Source organism: Ambystoma mexicanum, chromosome 6p (genome assembly GCF_040938575.1).
Source record: "Ambystoma mexicanum isolate Mex_15411 chromosome 6p, UKY_AmexF1_1, whole genome shotgun sequence".
Classification (NCBI taxonomy): Eukaryota; Metazoa; Chordata; class Amphibia; order Caudata; family Ambystomatidae; genus Ambystoma; species Ambystoma mexicanum.
The window spans coordinates 1,251,943,643-1,251,971,627 of NC_090935.1; the positions used below are offsets into that span (position 1 = coordinate 1,251,943,643).

Genomic DNA, 27,985 nt, shown 5'->3' on the forward strand with positions numbered 1-27,985 from the left:
CCTCGATCTCCTCGCAAATCTTCAATTTTAAAATACAGATCCACGAGAACTTTCCGAGTTCAAAGATCGCGGTTGGGGAAAGACAATTGGATTCTGAATCACAGGGCCCTATCTAAACTAATTCATCAATTAAACTCGCTCCAAGGTTACCTCATCGAAAACATTAATATACTCGAAACAAATCCTAATGGGAGAAAAGACAGTTCCTTCCTGCACATCTCACGCGCTACACAGAAAAGGCTGTGGAATGCAAAGGATGAATTAACTAGCCTAGGGTTTGACCTAAGTGATGCACAAGACACTTCTCCCTTAAGGGCGTCCCAAGCTTTTTGGAGGGCCTCACACAGACTAACTCCACCTCATAGAACAGGAACAAGACTTAAGGACAAATCCCTAGGCAGTCCTCGGGAGGAAAATTGATATCGCAAGATCTGTGTGCGCAACTCGCTGTCCACCTCGAGTTCAGGCTTTAAGGGCTCTAAGGCAGATCACAGCATTTGGGATCTACCAGCGCACAGGGAAAAAAGTACCCAAAGATCACATAATGAAAAACAAAGACACAATGAAAAACAAAGATACACTGCCTCCCAATGACGCCAGAAAAAGAGAGAATCCCAAAGGGACCTCGCCACCAACAGCAAACAAATTTTCCTCAAGACAGGAGGGATCACAAGGGTACGACCAGATACAGAAGAGAAGAGCCCAGATCTCTGAGGCCAAAGGAATTCAAAAGCGAACAGGCAGCGCCTCTACAGGCCTGAACGAGAAGAGTTTACCATTAGATGAAACAATAACGGGAAGTCCCCAGGATCCCAGGGAAAGCGCGAATGTCCCGATCACCAAACTGAAAATGGGCTTGTGGAATACAAGGGGATTCTCCCACTGAACTGGTCAATCCGATGTCAACTTGGCAGAATTTGATGCTCTCTGCCTCCAAGAAACGTGGCTAAAAACTAAACCACTGCTAGATGGCTTTGAGCTAGCCCACTCTCCAGCATTAAATGGCAACAAGGGCAGACCCAGATCCGGCCTAATCACAGCAATGAAAATGTGCATTGGACTGCACCGTAAACAAGTTTTACTGGCGACAGAATTCATCCTGGCGACGCTCATCGAACGGTCTAGAGTGCCCTCCATAGAAAATTCTAACTTGCAGGAGGAGATTTTATTACTCAATATCTACTAGAACCCTGCCAGAGTGAAGACCGAGAGACTTCTTGACCAAGTGGAATCCCTGATTGACAGTTCCACGGTTAGTCCAAAGTATACTCAACATCATCATTATGGGCGACATGAAGGTTGACCTGTCAATTCACTTGAACAACTCAAGTGGACACGCCCACTTATGGACTAAACTTATGAATTCTAGAGAGCTGCACAACCTTCATTATGCACTTGCATCCACCATCCCTCAGATCCCGTCTTGGGAAACAAACGGTCAAGCAGCAACTATTGATTACATCCATACATCACAAAGCCCGCTGATCCCGCTGGAATCATTTGAAGTGGCCCATACTAAGCACAGCAATCATAACATCTTGATCGCAGTATGGCTCTCCTAGAAACTGTTAGCGAGGTACATGAATGCTAATTTGGAAATAAATAATTGTGCTAACAGGGTAAGACTTTCGGAAAAGTCCATAGCCTCACTTACAAGGAATTACATTGGCCTAACGAGCATAAACAACATAAATGCCGTCAATACCGCCGACTATTCTTTGGCCCTGGCAGTCCTCATTACGCAAAAGAAAAAATCCCTCCCCAACTATAAAGCAACTGCTCATGTATGTAACACACAAGTTGTGGAGAGAAGGAAAGCGTTAAGAAAACTGAGACGTATAGCAAAAAAGTCTCACTGCGTACTAAAAATGGAGGAAGCCAAGTATGCCATGAACAGTTATCGCACATGGCTAAGAAACACCAAATAACAAAGATAGCGGGACGACGCGGAACAAATGCTATGTGTAATCTGTGGTAAGAAGTCACACAATTTCTGGTCCCTAATCAAGGGAAACAGTGGCACCCCTAAGTAGCCTTTGATAAACTTAGTGAGTGACTTAACTTGGATAAAACACTTTGACAGCATGTACAGTGCTCCCACCAGTAGTAAAGCGTCGGTTTTTGACCCCACAAGCACCACAGGACCTGATTCTCATGAAAATAAGAAAACTCAACAACTCTCGGTCCGCCGGCCCTGATGGAATAACCTACTTCGATATAAAGCAATATGCAGTTCCTTGGTCCATCTTCATCATTGAAGTGTTCAAAAAATGTATGGAGACCGCAACAATACCTCCATCATGGAAAAAGGCGATCGTGGTGCCGATATTTAAAAAGGGGGCCAGAGACAATCCTAATCACTACTGTCCCATCGCCCTCCTCGATTCGATAGGGAAATTATTCGGCTCTCTGCTTTTGGACAACTTTCAACTATGGACCAAAACCTCGAAAACGGAAGATCCGCTGCAAGCTGGCTTTGTAAAAAACCTGGGCACGGCAGCCAACATACTTGCATTGAGCACACTCAAAGCCAAGGTCCTGGAAGGTCGCCCAAAAATTCACATCGCATTCATCAATCTGGTTCAAGCTTTCAAAGAGATCGACAGAGCCGTGCTCTGTGAAAAACTTGAACATCGAACCTGCCCATCTCAAATCCTGAACCCTATCAAGGCCTTATATTCAGGTACTTTGATGTGTGTGCGGCTCAATCAAACTGGCCTTCTCTCTTCATGGATCAAAACAGGCCATGGAGTCAAACAAGGCTGCCCATTGGCTGCAGCCTTGTGCAACGCCTATATTGCTGATTACGGGGAGTTTGAGAATAGAGTCTGCTCTTTCCCTCCGACACTTGGTGATACAAAAATATCGTGTCTGCTGTATACAGACGATATTATCCTTATGGATTACACGCCGATAACTGTGCAGAGGCAAATTACTAACCTGCCCGCATACCTGAAAGAAAATCATTTGCAGATGAACAGAGAGAAGACAAAGATCATGGTCTTCGAAAAGCATAAGAGCAAAGGAAAGAACTTCACTTGGTCGATAACCAACCAACCACTTGAACTGATCGAAGACTTCAAATACTTGGGGGTAATCTTGAACAAAAGCAGCAAAGAAGTCCCCATGCAAGAATGCTTGACGGCAAAAACACGACTCCTAACTACTCAGTCCAGTGCCATCAACAGGAAATATGGACGCTTTACAATCTCCCCACTAATGACTTTCTACAAATCGAAAGTCATTCCAAGCCTCACTTATGGAACGGAAGCAATGCCTTACCTTCCAGGTAAACTATGGCCCAAGCTGGAAGGACTATACTGGAAGAAGGTCCTTAACTTAACATCATCCCTGCCGATCTCCCTGATCAGGAGGGAACTATCACGTCAATCTCTCAGCTCCATTGTGGCCAGGAACAAACTAATGTTATACAGAAAAACCCTGCTACCGTCACCCCAATAAAAGCCCATTGTGTACTCGCCATCCCCTAGCGCTCTTCCTATCTTCGTTCCCTGAACAGCCAGCAACACCTCCCCCCTGGGTTATCAAGCCCTCTATCTCCAGCACCTCCCCTTTACTTAGCTGTGTGAGGGAGACCCCCTATAAATAACTCCCAAGTTCCTGCGTGTCCATCACCCTCTACACATTATACAAGTCCTTATAGAAAAGGTAGGGATTTCACTACATATTAGTGTTATTTGGGATTCCCTTCCTCATATAACAAGTCCTTATAGAACATGGCAAACTCATGTGCCCACTCTCCCGCTGAAGAACGTAACACTCCTTGCGCATCCCTGAACCCCTCAACCCAAGGCTGCTTTACCTCCGGAGCTGCGCCACGGTGTCGGCCATGTCCCACTTCTCATAGTATCACTGCATGAGAAACTGTTGAGCTAACCACATCCATAGATTACCGGACTATGACATTCTTTGGGTGGGTGATTTTAACATGGCCACCACTTTAGGCCTGGATAGGACTTCAACGGTGCAACTCTCCGTGCCTTGAGCAGCCCAGAAATGGTCCGCCATAGCAGACTATCAAGGACTACATGATGCATGGCACAGGATACACCCCACTGACAGGGAATACTCCTTTTACTCCAGTGTGCCGGGTACCTCATCCAGGATAGATTACGTCATGGTAACAGCATCCGTAGCTAGGAATATTATCAGAGCGAACATGCTTCCCTGGACCCTCTCAGACCATTCCCCGATATTAATTCACATCACAGGACCGATTAAACCCCTGAAACCATTACGCTGGTGATTTAGGGCTAGGGCACTGGACGACACAGTGTTCCATGAAGAAATTGGGCAAGATATGCAAATGTACTTTCAAACTAACATGGGCTCGGTCCCTGACGCAGGGGTGATCTGGGAAGCCTTTAAGGTATATATTAGGGGGTGTTGTATTTCAAAAGAAGGGGGTGTCCTGAACGCTCTACGCAGGTCCATGCGCACACTAAAGACCATTATTAAAGATTTGTAAGTACAACAGGATCCCAAGATTCACTGGCGATATGTAACACGATGAGGGAGAAAAAGGAAGAGTTGACTCTATTGGCAGTCAGAGGAAAGGTATCTTGGAAACACTATTACGGCGGTAAAGTATGGGGAGGGCAATCGACCTAGCAGGATATTCTCCTGGGCTATCCGGCACGAACGCCAACCTGAGCCCATTATAGAAGTAGAGAACCCAGGTGGGACCTCTAGTAGAGACCTTGAAGAGATCAATAGTGTCTTTCATGGATTTTATGACTGCCTATAGACATCCCAGCTGGATGTTGGACATGATACTATAACCCAATATCTAGACAAAATAGTTCTGGGATGGTTAGACCTGAATCAGGGCGAGAACCTGAACACACCTCTCACGGACGAGGAAATTCACAATGCAGACCTCTCCCTCCCTAACGGAAAGGCTTCAGGCCTGGATGGGATAACAGGCAAACTTTCCAAGGCCTACGTGGACCTCCTGGTGCCACACCTGCGGGACATGTACAAGACTGCTACAGCCACAGGTGTTCTTCCTGAATCTACTAGAACCGCCCTTCTAACAGTACTGCTTAAACCAGACAAGGATCCCCTAAAATGCCCTTCCTACAGACCATTGTCCCCAATTAACACAGATAACAAGATGCTAGCAAAAATACTCACTGACCGGCTCCACCCTACATGCAGGTACTGGTACTTCCGGACTAGGCGGGCTTTATCCCCGGACGGTCTAGCCAAAACAACTTGAGACGACTATTTACACTCATGCATAATGCCAGCCTAGAAATCCCAATTGCTGTGGCCGCATTGGATGTAGAGAAGGCCTTCGATTCTGTAGAATGGCCTTTCCCCCCCTCCCCCGAGGTCCTCCGTCGCTCCGGGTTCAGTCTCACTTTTATACGGAATTACCTCATAATACATTTATCCAACACGGGGGACGCGCCAAGAATGCCCCTTGTCACCTATTCTGTTTGCCCTCACTGTTAAACCACTGGCCTGCTACATACAATAATATCATGCCCACCAGGGTATAAAGATTCAATCACACCTCTCCATTATCTCCCTGTACACGGACAATATATTATTGTATGTGAAACAACCTGGGCAGAACCTTCGACCACTGGTAAAGGAAATAATCAGGTTCGGGGAACTCTCGGGGTTGAGAATAAACTGGAATCAGTCAGAGGTATTATCTCTGACCCCCAAGTGTCCAACAGTGAGACATAGGGAGGGATTTCAGGTGGTGCCCACAGGGCATTTGGTATCTGGGTATCCTAGTGACCCCATTGGTGGGAGATCTATACAGGGAAAACTATGTAAAGGCACTCAAAGTACTGGAGCACAGAGTGGGATCATGGATCCTTCTACCCATCTCACAGGCTACTCGCATTTCCCTAGTCAAAATGGTGGTACTTCCGAAGCTCCTATGTATAGTTAACAAAGTACCCACCTGGCCCCCAGCAACCTTCTGGTCCTGACTTAAAAGCCTGATGGTGCGACTAGCCTGGGGGGGGCAAACAGACAAGAGTGATCTACGACACCCTCGCTCTTCCCTATGAACGAGGCAGGTTGGAATACCGATCCTTGTATATATACTTTTTGGCTGCACAGATCCAGTATTCTGTGTGGTCCCCCATGTCTGAACTCCCACATAGGCATCTAGCAAAAGCAATCACTTATCCAAACAACCTAAAGGGATTGCTATGGGGTAACCGTGGAAAAGTGGCACAATCCGAGATCCAACCAGTAGAAAACACTTGTTTTTTGTTTTTGCGGTCAAATATGCCGGGTGGTGGGCGGGGAGACCTGTTATTCCCCGAATCCTCCGATATTTAAAGAACGCAGGGTCCCTATTACACCCAAAGAAGTATTCCAGACACACTTCGAGAGGCTGGGGGTCCTGACCCTGGGAGATCTGGTACACAATGGACTGTTCATAATATGGGACACCCTGAAAGCTAGGGGCGAACGGACGGTGGTGACTATGCTGCTCTATTTTCGTCTCAGGGAGGTAATCAAATCTAAATGGCCAGGTTTCCCGCAAGCCCCTGCCCCCATCCCAATACTTCAATATGTAGCTACCCGGCTGTCCACTAGGGAATTGGTATCCACCATCTACAAGATAATCAGAACACAGAAGGAGGTTAAGGGTCAGAAGTTCAGAATCAGGTGGGAAATGGGGAAGGGGACAGTGAAAAATGAAGAGCAGTGGAAAACTGTTTGCACACAGACCCATAATCTGTCCCTGAATAGCCGGTTCTGATTAATCCATTTTAAATTTCTACATCAAGTCTATTACTCACCTGCCCGCCTGTATTTGTTCTTCCCTGATAGATCCCCTCTTTGTAAAAGATGTGATGGGGATTAGGCCGATTTGTGTCACGTGGCATGGTCCTGCCCACATATTAGACCCTTCTGGGAAAGAATTGAGGACCCCATGTCTCAAATGTTAACGTCACCAAGGCACTACCCCCCACAGCTGTGGCTGTTGGGAATAATTGAGAGGGGCTCCCATTCAAAGATGAAATTGCTGGGATGGCATCAGTAACCGCCAGATATCTAGTTGCAAAAATATGGGCGGAACGTAAATCATCATGTTTTCAGAGTTGGCTGAACTTTACGAATATCTGTGAGAAAAGAAAATCACGATATGCAACAACACTGCCAAATGGCAGTAGACCACTTGATTATTGGGACCCTTTCAGACACTACTACAAATGCAGAACTCACCAGCTTCTGGTGGAGTCCTACAGCAACAGAATCTCAATCCCAAAGAGAACGTAGAACCCTGAGTATGTGGGAAGAACAAGTTACTCTCTTACCTGGTAATGTTCTTTCGATGGGATGGTCCGACGACGTATTCCATATCTATGACAGTAATCACCACAGCTGCGCTGCTTCGGAAAATTTTCGGCGTCTACGTCCTGCGTCGATGACGTCGATGCGCCGTCCTCGAGGACGTCCTCCGATGGCCGACGTCATCCGATGTGATAGGTAGGACGCACAACGCCCGTAGCCTCAGTTGTAGTTTTTTCCCAGAATGTGTGCCACCAGTCTTCTGCCAGTCTGACACACAAAGTCTTGCGGAAACATAAGCTGCAATCGCATAAGAAATTCTGTAGCGGGGAAGGTAGGGAGGGAGTGATATGGAATACGTCGTCGGACCATCCCATCGAAAGAACGTTACCAGTTAAGAGAGTAACTTGTTCTTCGAGGGGATTGGGTCCTCCGACGTATTCCATATCTATGACAGACTCCCAAAGCAGTACCAATGCAAGGAGGTGGGAAAAGAATTTAGAAAACAGAAATTTAGAATGCCCAATCAAATTGCGGAGTAAAAGACCGCCTTGCCAAAGGCCAGATCGTGCCCCCAGATAGAATCGAGGGAATAGTGACGTACAAAAGTATGTACCGAAGCCCAGGTGGCTGCATCACAGATGTTGCGAATAGGAACACCCCTCTGCAAGGCAGTAGAGGCAGCCATACCACTGGTAGAATGGGGCCGTAAACCGACCGGTGGGTCATTACCCGCCAAGCGGTAAAACTCAGAGATAACCAAAATAATCCAGCGAGACAAAGTCTGTTTCGTCACAGCCTGTCCCAAACGCTTTCCAGCATAACCAATAAAGAGCTGATCGTCCACTCTGACCCGGGACATGCGTGAAATATAAAAGCTTAACGCTCTCCTAGGATCAAGCCTATGGCGCCTCTCCTCTTCCTTACCAGGATGTGGAGGAGGATAAAATGCTGGAAGAACAACCTTCTGGCCTAAATGAAATTCCGACACCACCTTCGGAAGAAAAGTAGGACAAACTCTAAGGACAACCCTGTCCTTATGAAACACAGTGAAGGGTGGCTTAACTGAAAGTGCCTGTAACTCACTCACTCTGCGAGCGGAAGTGACCGCAACTAAAAATACTGTTTTCAGAGTTAACAGTCTCAAAGGGCATGAATGCAAAGGCTCAAACGGAGCACCCATCAGAAACTTGAGAACAAGGTTCAAATCCCAACCGGGCACCTGGAAAGGTGACGGAGGGAACACATTAGTGAGCCCTTTCAGAAACTGAAAAATTAAAGGAATTTTAAAATAGGAACACTCTTCAGACGAGTGCTTAAATATAGACAGCGCCACCAGGTAACCTTTAATGGTACCCACTTGAAGGCCCCTGTGGGCCAAAGAAAGCAAAAAAGACAGAACCATGGGAATTTCACATGCAAAAGGATCCACATTCTTAACCCTGCACCAGTCGCAGAACTTCCTCCAACGGCAACGGTAGAGGGACTTTGTTGCGGGCCTTCTGGCCGAAAGCAACACCTCCATCACGTCTTCAGGGAGGTCCCAATCCTTATACCTCAACCTTTCAGAAACCAAGCGTGAAGGTTGAGGGACCAGACCTCTGGATGGAGAACCTGACCCCCCTCCCGTGAGAGCAGATCGTCTCGGTAGGGAAGACGACGTGGAGGGCAGATGGACAAGTCGAGAAGGTCCGGGTACCACGTCCTCCGGGCCCACGCCGGAGCAATGAGGATCATCCGGGAACCGAACCTCCATAACCTATGCAGTACTTGCGGGATGACGGGGACTGGAGGAAACGCGTACAGCAGTGGGAAGGACCACTCCACCACAAACGCGTCTCCTAAGGCTCCGTTTGGAGGAAATTCCCGCGAGCAGAACCTCTCGCACTTCCGATTGACACTGGAGGCGAAGCGATCCACTTGAGGGGTCCCCCAAAGGGCGAAGATCTCCAGGAGAATCTCCTGAGCCAACTCCCACTCGTGAGAGATCGCGCTCTGCCTGCTCAGAGCGTCCACCGTCTTGTTTTCGTCTCCTGCCAGATGAACTGCTGAGATCGAAACTTCCTGCTGGATTGCCCAGAACCAGAGCTGCATCGCCTCCCTGAACAGAGGAAGTGACCCTGCCCCCCTTTTTGTTGAGGTAGTGCATGGCCACCATGTTGTCCGTCAGGATCAGAACATTCTTTCCTCGCACAGTCGGCAGAAAAGCCTTCAGGGCTAGCCTGACGGCCCTCAGCTCCAACAGATTGATATGGAGTCTGGACTCCGACGGAGACCAACGACCGCTGACTGTCAACTCGTTGGCATGAGCTCCCCATCCCGTGAGGGATGCGTCCGTCACGATCGTCACCTCCGGCCAGGGCAGCCAAAATGGAGCCCCCCCTTCATCAGATTGCCTTCGTCGGCCCACCACAGAAGGTCCTGGGCAACCGAAGACGGCACCTGAACAGGGTCCGACATCCTGCCGGAGGACTGAGACCACTGGAGCTTGAGTGCCCATTGCAAAGATCTCATCCGCAACCTGGCCTTGTGCACCATCTGCTGAATGTGATGAGCCCTCACCTGGGGAGGAAAACACTGCCCCAGGGACGTGTTGAGCACTGCTCCGATGTACTGGAGCCTCTGAGTTGGTGTCAAATGGGACTTCTTTAAGTTGAGGGAGAAGCCCAGCTTGTGGAGGGAGTGGCAGGTGACTGACAGATGATCCAGGACTTGCTCGGGAGAGCGCGCCCTGATCAACCAATCGTCCAGGTAGGGGTAGACGTGAATACCCCCTTTCCTGAGGTGCGCTGCAACCACTACCATGAGCTTGGTGAAGACCCTCAGGGCGGAGGTAAAGCCGAATGGCAGGACCCGAAACTGAAAGTGCGAGTCGCCAACCGCAAACCTCAGGTACTACTTGTGCTTTGGATGGATAGGCACATGAAAATAAGCGTCCTTGAGGTCGAGAGACACCAACCAGTCCTGAAGTTGAAGGGCCTGGAGGACTTGAGAAAGAGTAACCATCTTGAACTTGTCCTTCCTGAGGAGTTTGTTCAAACCGCTCAAGTCCATGATGGGTCACAATCCCCCGTCTTTCTTGGAAATCAAAAAATAAGGGGAATACCATCCCTTGTTCCTCTCCGCTACAGGCACCAGTTCTATGGCGCCTTTCTCCAGCACGGATTGAAGGAGCGGATCCGGACTCTTCAAAGAGAGATTCCCCGGTGGATTGTCTTGAGGCCTCTGCCGGAAAGGAAGACAGTAGCCGTGGGTTATGATCTCCAGAACCCACACATCTGAAGTAATGGCTCGCCACTCTGCAAGATGCTGCGCCAGCCTTCCCCCAACCGGCGAACCATGGGACATGGCCTCATGACTGAGCTGAAGCGGCTGCAGCAGTGCCTGAGGGCAAAGAGGCAACAGCCCGAGCGGCCTTGGCACCTCGAGTACCTTGTTTTCTACCTCTGGCACTCCTACGGTGGCCCCTTTGACTGGCAGCTCCTCTCGCTTTACCAAAAGAGGAGTAATAACGAAAGGAACCTCCCCTCCATTGCTGTCCCCTAGGACGAAAAGGCAGAGGTTGTCGAACTGCAGCGCCCAACGACTTCGCTGCAGCTTTGGAGGTCTGCAACCTCTCAAGGCTCTCGTCAGCCTTGCTGCCAAAAAGATGTTCCCCGTCAAAGGGCATGCTGAGGAGCCGGGCCTGCACATCAGGAGCAAACCCCGACTTCCGCAACCACGCAAACCTGCGTATCACGATGCTCGCCGCCATGGACCGGCTGACGCAATCTGCCATGTCCAAACCCGACTGAACGGCCTCACACATAGCATCCTTGCCATCCTGAACCATGACAAGGAAACCATCCCGTTCATCCCCTTCGGGACTATGTTCAGCCGCCAAGGAGAAACAGTTCCACAGAGTGTGCGTGAAACGAGACAAGGCACAAATGGAGTTGGCCGCCTTAAGCGCCATACCCCCTGCAGAAAACACTTTCTTCGCCCAGCCGTCAAAACGCTTGTCGTCCCTATCAGGAGGGATGGTAGGGTATGACGCCTGCTTTGCCCGGGCCTTAGCCGCCTGCACCACCAAACTCTCTGGAGTAGGGTGCTTGGACAAGTAGCAGGGGTCACTACTGGCTGGGAGGTATTTTCGCGGCAAAGACTTGCTCACTGCCGGGAGACTCTCTGGAGCAGTCCAAGCCGCTGCCACCCTTCTTTGCAGAGCCATATGGAATGGCAGTACCGGGTCAGTTGGTGGACCAATGTCGAGCATATTCGTAAGGTCATCCTGTACAAACTCCCGTGGGGGGAGCAGACCAACCTAAGTACTCTGTGACGCGTGACATAAGTCGCCGGTACCAAGAATCGGCATGAGTGCAAGGCTCAGGCCTACAAAACTCCACCTCCGGAGAGGTGTCCAGTCAACTAGCATCAAGCAGGGACTGCCTCAGGTCCTCAAACTGGCTATGGCCCGAGAGAATCTCGTCAGGCACCGTGTCAGGCACCATGCCATCATCAGAGCCCTCATCCACCTCTTCAATGAATTTCAGATGGCGGTAAGAAGGCATAGAACTGGAACCAAAGCCATGCTTGACCTTGGCCAGAGCCTTCCGGGGTGGTTCCCCCGAGCCACGGCGTACCCCCGTCGAGGGCATCGAGTGAATCGGCGCCGAGAGAATCGGCGTCGACGACAGACGCGGCATCAACGGCGTCGAAACAGGCCTTGACGGAGGAGCCCCGAGCGTGTCCCTCGACATCCTGGGCGTCGACAACCTCGGTGCCACAGGCGTCGATGTCTTCCTCGTAGACTTCACAGGTTCACGCGGTCTAGAGTGCGTCGAGGACCGGGACCTGGACCGGGCATGCCGAGAACGATTCCTTGTCCAAGCGGGACATTTCCTGCAAATCGTGACGACCACCCGAGCCCGAAGGCGTGCGAGCGGCGTCTCTCGGCTGATCACGACCGACCCCACTTGGAGGAGCGGATGGACCAGTTCCCTGCGATTCGAGAATCACCAACATTTTCTTCCCGAAGGAAGCCCATTCCTCCGGTGTCGCATGCTTGGTGGAGTAAGCAACCCGCTGACGGGCGGAGTCCTAGGATGAGGACGGGGAAAGCGACCGATGACAGCGCTTCCGGGAGTGCCTCGAAGAGGCAGAGGAGTGGCGAGACCGACTCCGGGACCGAGACCCACTGGACTTCCGATGACGACGCGGAGAGTCGCCCCTCGAGTCGTCCGTCGAAAGCCCCGCAGACCTCGACTTCCGAGGCTTGGACACCTTACCTGCCGATAACTTCTTCTTGCGCTCCCGCAAGGCCTTCTTCTGAGCGACTGGCAGTCAACAGTGTCATCCGTGTCATGGGCCTCCCCGAGGCACCAGAGGCAGGCGTTGTGCGAGTCCGTGACCGACATCTTGGACCCACAGTCCCCGCACTTCTTAAAGCCTGGATGCAGTGTGGAAGACAAGGTAGACATCTGCACAAAGAAAAACTTCACAAACGAACAGGTTCGAAGAACCAAGATGAACAACAGAAACTCCAAAGAGTCGAGGCGTACCGAGAGTCACAAAGCGAACACGTTCGCGGAAAAAACGGAACTGAGGCTACGGGCGTCGTGCGTCCTACTTATCACATCGGATGACGTCGGCCGTCGGAGGATATCCTCGTGGACGGCGCTTCAACGTCATCGACGCAGGAGCCAAAAATTTTCCGAAGCAGCACAGCTGTGGTGATTACTGTCATAGATATGGAATAAGTCGGAGGACCCAACCCCCTCGAAACAAACTTTGGACAACACAGAACCCGATGAAATGAGAACTCCTGTGTGCTGAGACATTTTTATCATACTGTGAAATATTTGAGAACCAAAATGAACGTGGTCGAATTCCTACATCACTGAGACAGACCCTGTCATATTATATCATGCTTAATGGTTGTATATGTATGGTTAAACTCGATGTGCTGTACTGGGGCGCTCATGGGGAGGCGGGGGAAAGGGTGTGTTCCTGTTTCATAGGTAATGTGGTTATCACTTACCGCTATGAAAAACCAATAAAGAAAGTTTTAACAAAAAGAAACTGTAGCTGACGCACCACCTTGCCCACATCCAGCTCCTTCAACGCCTGTCTCTTTTCCCTAGCCTTAAATAGCTCCTTCTCCAACTGGGCCTCTGTCTGCCTCCCCATGGCACAGATCTCTCTTCTGAGCTTCTCAGCTATCAGGGACCACCCCTGATTTTTATACGCTCCGTCTCTCATCAATACACCTACCCAGGTCGCCTTCCCCACTTGCCGCACAGTGCACCGAACCACCTTCACTGTGTCATTGAACAGGAAGAACTCTCCCACCGCTTTCCACATGTGTTCTAGAAAAAAAGCATGCCATTATGTTTCCAAAGGGACTCCCTTGTGTGCAACCTCATCATAGAGAAAGTCATTAATACCATGTCATGGTCCGTCCAGCTGGTGGGGACCAAATCACATTCAGACGACCTCCCCAGGTACTCTCTATGCAAGACAGTAGTTAATAAGGGTACCCTTACCACAGGGCAGGGAGAAGAAGGTAAACTCACTATTTACCGTGTGGCATCCACCAGGTAACCCCAAAGACCCACACCTCCCTGTGCCCCGCACTTGCCCATTACCCCCCACCCCCCCCCCCCGACACTTCTCAATACCTGGATCTGCCCACATATTGAAGTTGCCTCTGTAAGCAAGGCATGGTATCAAACAGTGAAGAGAGACACAAGTGGTCATAGTTCAAGGGTGTTTATTGAACTTCAAATGGGTTGGTTGAAGGCCTATCTAAACCTAAATCTAAGAATGAGAGAAAGCTACGACCATCAGATAAAAATAACGCAGTCCTAGTGCAGTCTGTCAAAATAAAAGGGCCTATACTAAAACCTATTGCCAATCCTTACTTCTAAATACAAAAAAATGGCGTGGGACAACAATGTATGCAAAAGAAAAGTGTCCAGGAAATATGTCAAGATAGTTGAGCAGTTGGCTCCCCTGCCCCATGTTTTCAGCACGGGACGAGGCGGCACAGTTGGGGTCCACACACTCTGGCTTCTCGGCCATGAGCATACAGTTCAAAGCACCAACATGAGGGCCTCCTGCTACAGCCTCTCTTCCAATAACAGTCTCTTACTGCAGAAGGTCTGTTGTAACAAAGTCTCAAAGTTCCATTCCTATTAGGATTGTCACATGTACAAGTTCTCGCTGCTAATGTTCATCAGGGTCCCCCTCGTTCGGGCTCAGACCATAGACCTCCCTCGTTTGGGCTTGGATCCTGGATCTCTCTCATTCGGGCTAGGATCCTGTGTATACCAAAATCAAAGACTTTCGAATGTGTGATGAGTTTTGCTTACACCGTCTCACGGCCACTTTGATTTACTTGACAAATTGTTCTTACAATCTTCTACTTTTGTTTCTCTTGACGGGATACCTTACAGAGAACTTTGATTGAGCACTTTCACGGTGCCGGACCACTCAGTCAACGATATTGCAGCTTTCCTTCTCAAGTTCAAACATTCATCAGCAGTTTAGCTTTACTCCCATCTTTCATCACACGTGTTGAAGTTCTAGCACTCGTTATAGAATGTTGCCGCTTGCAACCTTGACTTCAACACAGACCAGTCTTGCATCAGTCTCACCAACTGACCGGCTGTGTTGATCTCTCTGATGTCTCTTTGTTCTTGGAGCCAAGGACGATACCACAGCGACTGCTGCTGCTCCTCCTCCCCGCCTTGGTTAGTTATGCGGGAGGGCCTTTGGTATCTCCGACACACAATGCAGGATTCTTCAGTCTGGTTTCCTGGCCTTATGCTTTCTGTGTGGAAGGATTCGTGAAAGTAATGGTTTCTTGCTGAAAAGGTCAAGGTATTTCTCTCCTTGGGAACCCTTCTTGGTTTCCCGCCTTTCTCCCCTCATTCAGCTGCCAACTCGAAACTGCTGTTCCTTCATGTGCTTTGCCTCAGAGTGTGCTTTCATATTCGCCTTTTATCCCTGTGGGGAAGTTTAATGGAAGTCAGGTGGGAGAAATTGCCACTAATTGCCTGACCTCACCTGACCATTGTACGACATGCCAGGTATACTGCTTGGGTGTGAGTCTGTTTTCTCCCAGAGCGGGTAGTCCTTGTGGAAGTGTTTGTGTAGGGAATTGGGTGGGGGCAGAGATACCACGTATCTTACTGGGCAGGATCGGGTAAGAGTGTTGCAGGGGGAGGGATACCGCGTCTCGCCATCCGGTGTGCCACTGCGACTCCCAGAAGACCACTCACCCAAAACCACCCCTAGTGTCTGGATCCAAAGGTGATGGTTGTGCCCTGGCTACCAGAGAGAGAGGTCGGCGGAGACTAGCGGGTGAGACACCCTCTGGTTTCTCACACCTTCCAGGAACAGCAGGCCTCTAGTTTCCCAGAATGTCTCGGTCAGTGCCTCCTGACAGAACTTTAGCTATCCCTGGCTAGGGCAGCAGACAGTGATCACAGAAACGTGAACCCCACCAATGGTACCAGAGACCAAGAGCACCTGTCCGACCGCCATCCTCCACTCCCTCAGGTCCCGCATCCGTAGTCTTCTATGTAGGAGGATGCCCACTCCACTCTTCTTGACACCACCAGAAGCCCAGACCACCTGCCCAATCTGTCCCCCTAAGATTTTCCTTTCCTCCCCGGCAATTAACCTTGTTTCCTGCACCAAAAGGCTGTCCAGCCCCAGTTGGAATTCCCTGGACACCAACAAGCACATGGTGAGTTCAAATCCTACATGTTGAGGGTCCTCATCCGGAGCAGGTCAGCCAGCAGCCCTGTATTATCATCTCCCAGAGCCATAAATCAACCAAACATCTTGCACCTCAATGTACAGTGGGAACAACGTACCTAACTCGAACAACTCCCCATTCCAAATCCCCACCTCCCACACTCCTCATCCCACCCCAACCCCCTCCCTTCCACCTCCTGCACCCTCCCCTCCCCCACCTCCCTGTTCAAGATGCCCATTTATCAATGGGCCACCAAAGGTCACTCACTCTGCATCCCGTCCCACAGTAACATCATTACCATTCACTACGTTAGATAAAGCGCCCCGCCCCAAGTAAATTCTCCTCCCAAGACAGATTTCTCATGGCCCTCATCTGAGTCACTACACTGGAGAAGGGGTATTTAGCCTCTTGAATTTCCTGACTCCTGGCACTCTCTTCCTCGGGAGGAACCCCTTTTATTGGCTCTTTTCTGTGGGTGGGCCAACCAACCCATTCTGCTGAGTCTGGTCAGAGTCCATACCCTTTGCAGACTCACCACCTACTGCGCATCCTGCACAATGGTAATCCTATAGTTGGTTTCTCCAAATGCAAACAAGAGAACGAAAGGAAAGGTCCAGCAAGATCAGACCCCCTTTTTGGACAGCCAGTGTGTGAGAGGATAACAATCCCTCTGACTCGACAAGGTAAGTCCCGACAAGTCCTGAACCACCCCCGAACCATACCACCATCATACTGGACATTCCCCAGTCGCTTCGCCTTCTCGAAGACCTCCATCTTCTCTCGGTATCCGAGGAATCAAACCACGATGGACCTGGAGCCCTTTTGGCCACTGGCTCCTCCTCTGTGCACCCTCTCTAGCTCCACAACTTTTCCGCCTTCTGATATGAAGATGGTGTTGATCAACTCTTTGACTTTCCTGCCCAGATCACCCAGTCTCACTTTTCTGTTCCCTCAGGCCGAGGATAAGTAGGTAATTCCTTCTTTCTCTGTTCTCAAGGTCATCAAGTTTCAGGTATATGTCCTCTTCTTTCATCTCCAAATCAGTCGGTCAGGCCTCATATTTCACATCCTTGAGTTCTACTTGTAGCTGGTTATTTTATACCCCCTCCATTTTTTCCTGCAATATATCCACCCTCCATTTCAAATCCAATATGAAGGTCTGCATGTCACTCCTGATGGCTCTGATCTCTAGGAAAATGTTCCTCCCAGGTGGAATGCCCCACAGTGACTCGCTGTTGAGCAGCCCTCTCATTGGACTCCAACACAGGGCTCCTCCAGAACCATTGCAGCGCCCGGATTCCCGGAACTCCTTCCTTCTCCAGCATCCCCACGCACTGCTGCACCTGCCAACCGCTGGAACTAGGGACTTGGGGCTGCGCATTCCTAATCCCTGTGTCAACTCTGCACACTGCCCCGCTATCCTGAGGACCCTGGACCGGTCCCCTTTACTGGCACCTTCCAACTACCTCTCTGGGACTCGCCTCTCTGTCACTTTGGATCAGATCTCACAGTGGAGCTTAGAACCTCACGTTCTCCGTCATCTAAGGCCCTTCTGCGCAATGCTTGGCAAGCAATTTAATTCTGCAGGCAGAGGCCCAGGCATCCCCACCCCCACTCTTCACCATGCATCAGGCTCCCCTAATGTTTCAAGCTGCCCACTCTCCTGGCTGGGTTTCTAATGAGCCCACAGGGTACTCCAGTCAGACCAGTCCACTGCTTACTTAATCCCACTGCGTTGCACCTCCCGCAGCCGATAGCCATCACTGCACACCACAAGTGCCCACTTAAATCTGGGCTGCCGTTCCAATTTTCTGCCTCCGTAGCCCACACCAGGCCTGAAGCCGCTTCCCAGCAACCTTGCTAATGAGGCTGTCGGCCGCCGCACTGCCAGGCCTGGCCCCTATTTCCAAGACTTCTCCGTCAAGATGACTTGTCAGCGGTCACTGCGCTCCGGCCGCCAAAGTGCTCCTCACCACCTCTGGCCCCGGCTCATCTGCTGCACACGATCACCTGGCTGGGTCCACCTGGGTTCCACAGGATTCTGAAGAGTTCTGTTTTGATGTTCAAGTGCTTCATCGGCTCTACGAGTGCAGAATGGAAGGATGGTTTTCCTCGCAACCAAGTTTCCTTTTTCAATCTCTTCCCATATTTCAGAATCCGACACTTTCAAAGCAATAATTTCTGCAAGCTAGTATGCCATCATCCCAAGTAATTATTAAAGCTGAATGCAAATAAGATTGCTCCCACTGAAGAAATGTGTGTATTTCGGTAACTACATCTAACAGACCTTATTACTTTGAGAAATAGTCCATAAATTCTGCCTCATTGAAAGCAACACTGTCCTTGAACAAACTCATTTTCTCAGACATATTAAATTTCTCTGCGGTACCCAGCTGTTATTACATTTGGTTATTAATTCATCTACCTTATTAAGAATTTCTGCACATGGATGCTTCTTGAACCCTTCCAAGTAGCGGCCTACGGTGCAACATGTGGGTTTCCTTCTTCGAAACGTCTGCTATGTTTGCCCATGACAGTGCTCTCTCTGTACCAGATATCACATTCCAGGAACACCAGATCCATCAAAGAAAGAACTAATACCACAAAGCAATGGCATACATGTGTGCAGCTTACCGGGCTGAGAGACACAACGATCACAAAGACACTGTTGCTACACATGACGATAGAGGCCCAAATCAAATGTGACACCACATTTTTAATATTTTTGTTATATAGCTTTTCTACATTTTCTATCAAGTGTACCTTTGCATGTGCACTTCTTGTAACCAGACAGAATCCACTTCTGCAAAGTCTTTCCAACACTGCTTTACACTCATTTAAAATTACTACAGCAGCAAGCAGTTTATCAGTAGATTTTGAGTTTTTGACTAAAGCCTCCATGTATTGGCATGACAAAGTAAACACAAATGAAAGACTATACCATTCGACTGTGTTCAGACACTGTTGACTTCAGAGAAAATGATGTTAGGACCACTTTTCAGACTGAAAAGATGAAACGAGACCATAGAAAATATAATCTGTCAATGAATAACCCAAGTATTGAAGAGTTTATAAACTACATTGGCAGCCATCTCAATATTGTATGCCAAGCACCATAAAGTGACAGCATGGGCATTACGCATCTATGGCTAGTTTCTAAGGAGACAAAACCAGTCCCAACCTTTCTTCATTACAATTTCTATGACCCAGTTTCCCTACATATGCTCCTGTGCTATTTGTCATGTTTGTGCAAAGTGCCTCCATTTGCGTTTCAGCCCAAGTTAATACATGCTGGGACCTTGATTTCTCTTCACAATTCTGGAGAGTGTGCCTTCGGATCACAAATAATGGAAGGTTTAACAAACCATCAACACTATCATCAAGCTAGTGAACATTACTTTCAAATTGCAGATTATGTATAATTAAGACGATGTTACTGTGCAATGCATTTCTTATTCATTTTGGTTACACTTTTATTTAACTTGACCTAGTCACATTGATTGCAATTAAAATGAAATTGTGCTTCTTTTGTTAGACAATTCATTTGTTAAGAAAATATAGAAACAAAATAAAATATTCCATAACTATATTGGAAACAATTAAAGTCAACGGTTCGCATCAACATTATTGTGATTAACATAAATTGCCTGCTATGAGGGATGCATGCCTCCCACAAATACATAATAAGCTAAGCTGGTGATGTAGCTAGAAATACAACCAAGGGCACTTCTGTACAGGATATTCAAAGGGAACATACGGAATGGCTTGAAAGTGGTTGCAAAAGAGGTCTCAGAATAGGGGCCATTTGTATCCTGCAGAGCATGCGTTACATCAGTTCTTCATACACCGTTCGTCATATACTGGGCCCTCCTATACTAGGAGTCCTTGGATTTGTCACAGTCAAGAGTTGGAAACGGCAGAACCAGCCTTTGCCTGTTACAGGGCAAGAATGCTATCTGCATTGCTTCACATAGTAAACAATGCATTCTTGAAGCAAGGAAACTTGCCACATCTCCCAAAGTGGTGGGCCAATCATCAAAATGAAGTCATGGAAATAAACTAGCAGAGGGCGTTTCATAAGGTGCATCTTTCTGGTGATCCAGAAGTTCCCACGGTGCAATCAATGTCAAACTGCACTGCATGTGCCCAGAAGAGCACCAAAGGGATTCCAAGATGGAGGCGATGAGGGGAAGACGTGCCTGAGGCGGTTCCGCTCCCCCTCCCGGGCCGCATCAATAAAGACATGCAATAAAGCGGTTTCCACGCTCCACCGAAGCGGCAAAGGATCGGGGATCGAGGAGACACTGAACTCCAAAAACTTGAGAAACGGAGCAGTGCTTGGGGAGAAGAACGGGATCTGCATACAAACCACCGGGTCACCGGAGTGGTTTCCCCTGGGCCGCCGAACGCCCACAGACAGAATCCGAAACACTGTATCGGTGGTTGCAGGGAGAAGTAGCAGCGAAGGACACAGACGCAGAGGCAAGGGAAACACCAGACCCGCCGGGGGGTGCGGCATGGACGGAGGACAAGGCCGGCCACGTGAAGGTGAAAGGAAACGCTAAGAAAGGATAGGTGGGAGCCGGCGCGTGTGACCGGGCCCCACCCTCCTCCGGACTCTAGAACTATCAGGCTGTGCCGCGGACAGGAAGAAACGGCAGCCGCCAGAGCAGCACAAACAGAAGATCGGGACATCGAAGGGAGAAAAGAGCGGCCCGCCAGGCAGCGGGTAGTCAACGAAGAGCACCCAGGGCAGAGAGGTGAAGTGCGCACACGGTTTGCCTAAATGTGGGAGTGCAAAAAGACGGCCTGGCCGCGAGGTGCAGTAGACACCGGGAGGAAGCGCACCCCCCCACACGCATACATATCACAGAAAGAAATTGCAGAGTGGGCCCAGGGGATTGGCCCCCAACCCGCGGGACGGCGACCAACAGGGGATCATCCCAACATTGGTGGGGCCCGTGATGCACCACAGCTCAGCAGAGGAAGAGAACCCCCGGAGAAACACACAGAGGCAGCGAAAGTCGGTCCCATTCCAATAGCAACGGCGAACGCCCCACATGGAGAGCGGCGGCAGAGCAGACTCGCAGGAAGCTGCAGCCCTAAGCCTAGAAAGAGGCAAGCTAAATCACGAATGGTGGGCGAGGAGAGAAAGGGCTGTTCTTAAGATAAACAGACGAGGAGGAGATAGGGACTATTAAGGATTGCACGGAAGACCCAGATTCGAGACTAAGACTAATGAAAGGAGCATCTCAGACAGCGAGTTGTGGCAGCGGGCATGGCAGAGGGGGAAAGACGAGGCACCAGAAAAGCAAGCCTAACCGGCACACTGCTATAGAGCTTGGCACTGTGGCCAACCAAGGGGTAGAGCAGGAGGAAAAGAGAAGAGCCGGACTGACAAACTCAGAAGTCTCCAGAGATATGAACGCAGGGGAGAAAACCAGGGACGACACGAAGGGAGTCAAGGACGCACCACGGGAAGTGTCCGAGTGAGAGGGCTCGGTTGGGAAAAACCCAGCAAGGCAAAGACTGATCGTCAAGAAGATCGAATAAAGGACCAGCTGGACCAGCTGCACCTATGTCCAAGTCCAGGGGGAAGCAAACGCAAGCGGGCTAACAGACACCCCCAGGGAAAGCTAGATCAGAATCTGCCACAACTTTGGGGTGCAGACCCTACAATATCGGGGAGAAAGAAGAACCAAGAGGACCTCTTTGCCAAAACGGACATGGAGAAATCAACTGCAGAGATGGTGACTAAAGAAGACATGAAGGCATGGTTCTGGGAACTGCAAGCACAGTTCATGACCACAGTGCAGACCCAATTTGAGACAATGAAAGGCGACATGAAAACGGCAATACAAGAACTTAGAACAGAGGTGACAAATATCAGTGAGAAAACAGAAACTATGGAGAAAGTAGTGCAAAATCTAGAAGAAGAAGTGCAACAAAGGGCAGAGACCCAGGAACACATACTTCGTGAAGTGAAGACCTGGAGAATAGCTCTAGGAGGTCAAAAATAAGGATAAAAAAACATGGCGCAGTCGGTCGAAGAGAAAGGCTTAAAAGAAGCGGTTCAGCAAGTCTTCAAAGATATTCTAGATGTAAAGGAAGACAAGGATGTACCAATAGACAGGGTACACCAAATGGGAGAACTGGGATCAAGACCATGCGATCTTCTGGTAGCGCTCACAACCTATCCTCAAAAGGAACAGATTTTGAGATGAGCGAGAACAATGGAGCACATCCGTATGAATGGACAGGACATCCAGCTATATCTGGACCTAGCGCAATCCAAGATACTGAAGCGTAGGGACATGGGCCCAGTGGTGAGAGAGTTAGAAGCGAAACAAATTAGATACAAATGGACATTCCCATTTGGACTTCTGTTCGCATGGGAAGGAAAGCAACGCAGGATAACAACATGTGAAGAAGGAATGCAAATAATGGGGATACAGGACCGGGAGCGAGATCACCAAGACAGAGACAGTGAAAGATCGACCTCAAGGACATCAACATGGGGATGGAAGACGAATCACAGAAAGACGAAGCGACCACTGAAAAAGAAATAGGAGTCCAGCTAAGAGTGGAAGGAATCTAACAGAGGAGGATCCCAGCCCTGAGTAGATCCTCCATCTCGACCATCTACGATCAAGAGAAGAGCGAGCTATCCACACAAACCCAGGTGTCGGGGACGGGGGGGGCAATCGGGACGCATATCGGAATCCAGAAGGGTTTTAGGCCACCCTACAAGTTATCCCTGAGGTGACTGAGGGCATGGCGCAGAAGGCCGTACACCTGAGCGATCATAGCACCCAGAGTCCTCCTCAGGCAGTTATGGGGGTAAGGGGGAATGGAAGCCTTGCAAGTTGGGGGAGGCCGAGTTGGGTTGGGGCGGAAAGGACCATACACATCCATCGTCAAATCGAGAATCCCAATTAAGAATCCAACAACCCACGACAGGATGGGGTTAAAAATATTAACATACAATGTCAGGGGACTGAACTCCCCGATTAAAAGAAGGAAGGTGGAACACTTCCTGCGGCAGGGAAAACACAACGTTATAATGCTCCAGGAAACCCACAAAAAAGCACAGGATAGAAGCAAGGTCAGACTGAAGGGGTATAATCAAATAATACAAGCCAATGCCCAAGAGAAGAAAGCGGGGATGATGATTGCCATCAGGAACACAGTAAATGCACAGATACTACATACAGAAGCAGACAAACAGGGCAGATATATCTTTGTGAATGCGAAAGTAGAGGGTCACCCCCTCACGATAGCGGCACTTTCCGTCCCAAATACGGGACAAGAAGGGTGCCCTAAGGATACACTGGATATATTGGAGCACTTCGCTGTAGGGAAGATAATATTGGGAGGGGACTTGAACATTGCTTGGGACCCCAACATAGATAGATCAGGCCGCTAACAACAGGGACAGGGACCCCATCCAAGGCTCTGCAACTGAGAATGAATAATTTAGCGTTGGAAGATGTCTGGAGGCGTATGCACCCCAGTCAAAATGGCTTCACATACTTCTCAAACGTCCATAACACCATGTCAAGGATAGATTACCTTTGGGTCTCGACCGGCCTTCTGGGGAGGATACAACAAGTGGAGACAGGCTCAATCACACTATCTGACCATGCCCCACTGTGGGCAGACCTAGCACTGGTACAAAACCGCTCAGGGCTTTGGAGGTGGAGACTCCCAGAGGGCATAATCCGGGACCCAGTTCTGGGGAACACCCTCAGGGAGCATATGGAAGAATATCTAGCACATAATAACCTCCCAGAAATATCCAAAGAAACCCAATGGGAAACATTTAAGGCAGTAACAAGGGGACATCTGATAGCACTAAAGTCACAAAGGGAGAAACTGAATCGCAAATGGGAAAAAAGAGTTAGAATCAAACAAACGCAATTCAGGTAGAATTGGTGCTGAAACCAACGATCAAATGACAGACAGTCCTGAGACACGTCCAAGGGCAGCTGGAATCCCTTCGCACCAAAAGGGTGGAGGGAGACCTACTATACATGAAACACCGGTACACATAAAGGCAAATAAAGCGGACAAACTCTTAGCGAGACAACTTAGAGGGAAAAAGCATAGTGACCGTAAAGGCACTAATAGATGAGAAAGGACAAATGAAGACACAAACGTTGGATTTATGGGACATTTTTAGGCAATTCTATCTGAACCTATACTTCTCGGAATATCCCAACAAGGGGCTGCAGCAATCCTACCTAGAAGAGGTTCCCCTCCCGAAAATATAAGAAGAGGAAAAGCAGCAATTAGATAAAGAAATCACGGAAGAAGCTGTGAATTTAGCAATTAGGGACCTCCCGAGAAATAAAGCCCTGGGGCCGGACGGCTATACAGCACAATTCGATAAGAGGTATAAAGATATAGTAGCCCCACTCCTAACAGACCTATTTAATACATTCAAAGAGAGGCAATATTACCCTATCGATGAATGAGGCTAAAGTATTGGTCTTCCACAAACAGGGAAAAGATCTGCAACTCCCAGTCTAATACCGCCCGATACTTGGACGCAAAGTTATACACCAAGATTTTGGCTAAAAGATTGGCGCCAGTTCTCCTGAAACTGATCCACCAGTCGGAATATGTCACGAATAGGCAGACCCATGTCAACATCAGAAGAGTGCTTCACTTGGTGGAAAAAATAGGAACACAAACCCCAGCCATAGCACTGGCACTTGAAGCGGAGAAAGCGTTCGACCGCGTCAAGCGGTCACTCCTCTTCCTCATAATAAGACAGAAAGGTATGGGAGAATCCTTTATAAATATGATCCAGGCTAATTATAACTCTCCAACAATACGCACAGCAGTGAATAAGGAACTGTCCGAGAAAATACAGATTGAGAGTGGGACTAAACAGGGGTGCCCGTTATCCCCACTCCTATACGCAACACTCTTGAAACCCTTGTTGTCACAAATAAGAAACAATCTGAACATAAAAGGCATAGATATGGCAGGGCAGACCCATAAAATTGCTGCGTATGCGATTGACATGTTGATAATCATGGGAGACCCAGAGAAATCCCCCCGAACCTTCTGCAGGAGATACAGACATTTGGCTCATTGTAGGGACTGAAAATGAATAGGCAAAAATCGGAAGTCCTGATACTAGCGGGAGATAGCGCACATATCCAATCAGTTGCAACTACACTACATTTGAAAGTGGCAAAGGGAGGGGTAAAATACCTGGGGATCACTCCGACAGGAAGGTTGGACACAGTATATGCCCAAAACTATCCCCAACTCCTAGATAAAATCAAACAGGATTTATTGAAATGGACCCCATTATAGATATCATGGTGGGGTAAAATTATGGCGGTCAAGATGACAATATTACCCAGACTCATGCATATCTTTCAAGCTCTACCTATTAGAGTCCCTCCATCCTTTTTAAATCCCTGACAAAAGTGATTTTAGCATACAGATGGCAGAAAAAGTCCCCAGAGTATCAAGAGCGGTCCTTACAGCACCGAGAAGAGAAGGGGGCTGTGCCCTCCTGCATTTACAAAAGTATTATGAAGCAGCCCAATTATGGGTACTAAAGGAATGTATATCAGAAAACTCACAGAAAATATGGGCTGCACAGGACAGAGCGGTAGCGACAACCCCCACCAGACACCTTCTCTGGCTAGGGAGACTACATAGACACCCCAATGTCCAAATTAGCGAAATTATGAGTGACGATTAAATGTCTGGGACAAAGCAACACAGATAGGATCACTAACCAAAGATCCAGCCCCATTTATGCCACCATTTAGAAACCCAAAATTTCCACCAGGATTAGAAAAAGGGGTATATCAGAAGTGGGAGGGGGCAGGATACAAAATGGGTGGAGATAGGTATCAGGCGAACAGATAAAATCCTTTGCGGAATGCACACGGTTACTGAACCTAAATGCAAGCGACAGATACAGATACGACCAGCTCTTTCACTGGTTGCACACCCCTAGAATCAAGAGTGCGGCGACTAGGGAGCAGACCCATTTGAATCATACATTATGACACACACAGGAGCAAAAAAAGTTAATTTCATATACATACAAGTTCATAAACGCCTCGACGGAGGAGGTAAAATGGCAATATATAAAAAGATGGGAAAAGACATTAAAAATCACGCCAGCAAAGGAACTACGGGACTACATATGGAGGGCGATACACAAACTCACGAGAGCAATACAGACTAAAGAAATGTGAATGAAAATACTCATACAGTGGCATAACACGCCAGAAAGACTCCACACGATGTTTCGAAACTCACCAAATTCATGCTGGAGAGAATGCAGAGCGGTGGGTGACTGGAGACATATCTGGTGGGACTGCCTGGCCTTGCAGCACTACTGGGCAGAAATAAAGACACAAATGCAGTCAATGTTTCCAGACATGGGGTGCTTGGGTGAAGAAGTGTGGTTATGTGGATTATGGGATCCCAAGGAGAAAAATCTAAACACGACACAAACGCAACTTCATGGGGCTACTGATAGCGGCATGGCTGAAAGTAGCCCAAAAATGGAAGTAGAAACATCCACCCCTGGCAACTGATTGGACACACAGAATCTGGTCACATCTGGCCATGGAGCGCATAACGTACATAATCCAAGGGGAAACCCACAAATTCAGGGTAGACTGGGGTGGGGTTTTGGAAATCCTACAAGCAGACTACATGGAGCAATGGTGCCCACATAAAATAAGGATATTAGATTTGTTCAATGAAGGGAAGATCGAAGTAGAACGACGACCAAACTTTTACGGGGACCTTTCCAGGGAAGGGGGGAGAAGAGGGGGTAGGAATGTTGAACGTTGAATAATGTAATATGTATGAAAATCAATAAAAATGCATTAAAAAAAAGAGCACCAAAGACTATCATTTATTGCGGTTACTGGCCACGTTTTCCCAATGTAAAAACTATATTCAATCTGATCATGGTGGAAAGCATGCCTTGGAGTGGTGCAAAATGCACTGCAAGTGCTGTGTATTACAGATGATAGATTGCTAAGGCCAGGCTCAGCATTCAGTGCAATATGAGAGAGGAGTGCACATGCCCTCTTTTGCATTCAGTGTAAGAGTGGGTAGGAGCTATGGAGGCAATATTGGCATTATCAGAGCAGGGAATCAGCGAAACATCCAGGCCACATAGAGAGAGAGGGTGAATGTAAAACAACAGGGAAAAAGGACCATAAGGCCCATCAAGTCTGTCCAAAATGTGTACCTATTGTAGGACTTGGAGACCACAGCTTGCCACGTTTCTCTATATAATATAGTGTCCTGAGACAATATCTGACTCTTTCTCTCATCTCTTACAGGTATTCTTTGCATTGTACATTGTTTTATTCAGTCATGTTTCTGATCCCCCACCACCAGCACATACACTTTTACGAAACTGCATGTTCACACTTTGGAGACAACTTTTAAGCCCAATGTTGTTTGTGCATGAACAGAGAAGCGCTAGAAAGGTAGTCATCAAGTTAAAGTCCTTCAACTCACAGGAATGTGTGTGCTGCAAAGGAGGCATACACCAAACATATCGGTACCGTATTAGGACTTAATCAACTGAAACAATAGAGAATTACACATTACGGTTAAACAAGAAATGGCTCTTTGGGGGAAAAGGCACTGTTGGTGTCCCAAAGCACAATACAAATATTATCCACAAAGAGACAGAGTTTGCTCACAAACCAGGAAAATGAGGCATCAGGTGTGATGCATTAAATGTAAAAGGAAGATTGAAATAACGGAATAGAAAACATATGAAAATGTGCTACCTTTTGATGCCTTGAAACGTGCTGCTGGCCATATCTATGATTCCTCCAGTAGGCCTTGCCACTGCTCCCACCAATCCTTTTCCAACACCCTTGAAGAAACCAGCCGCTCCTTCTTTCCGCGCTCCTGTATGTGCACGAGAATAAGGAAAAT

At 48.6% G+C, this 27,985-nt stretch overlaps 1 protein-coding gene across 5 annotated transcripts in view; it reads right to left on the minus strand.

Annotated features, from left to right (window-relative positions):
• VPS13A (vacuolar protein sorting 13 homolog A) overlaps positions 1-27,985 on the minus strand; it is a 2,994,934-nt gene that overhangs the window by 261,490 nt on the left and 2,705,459 nt on the right. For 3 of the 5 annotated variants that reach the window (XM_069625905.1, XM_069625904.1, XM_069625906.1), the window contains one exon: positions 27,835-27,958. In XM_069625905.1, coding sequence (XP_069482006.1) covers positions 27,835-27,958 — 124 coding nt within the window. Of the gene's footprint in view, positions 1-26,332; positions 26,412-27,834; positions 27,959-27,985 lie in introns of all 5 variants that reach the window. The other 2 variants (XR_011280366.1, XR_011280367.1) reach the window with 1 other exon arrangement.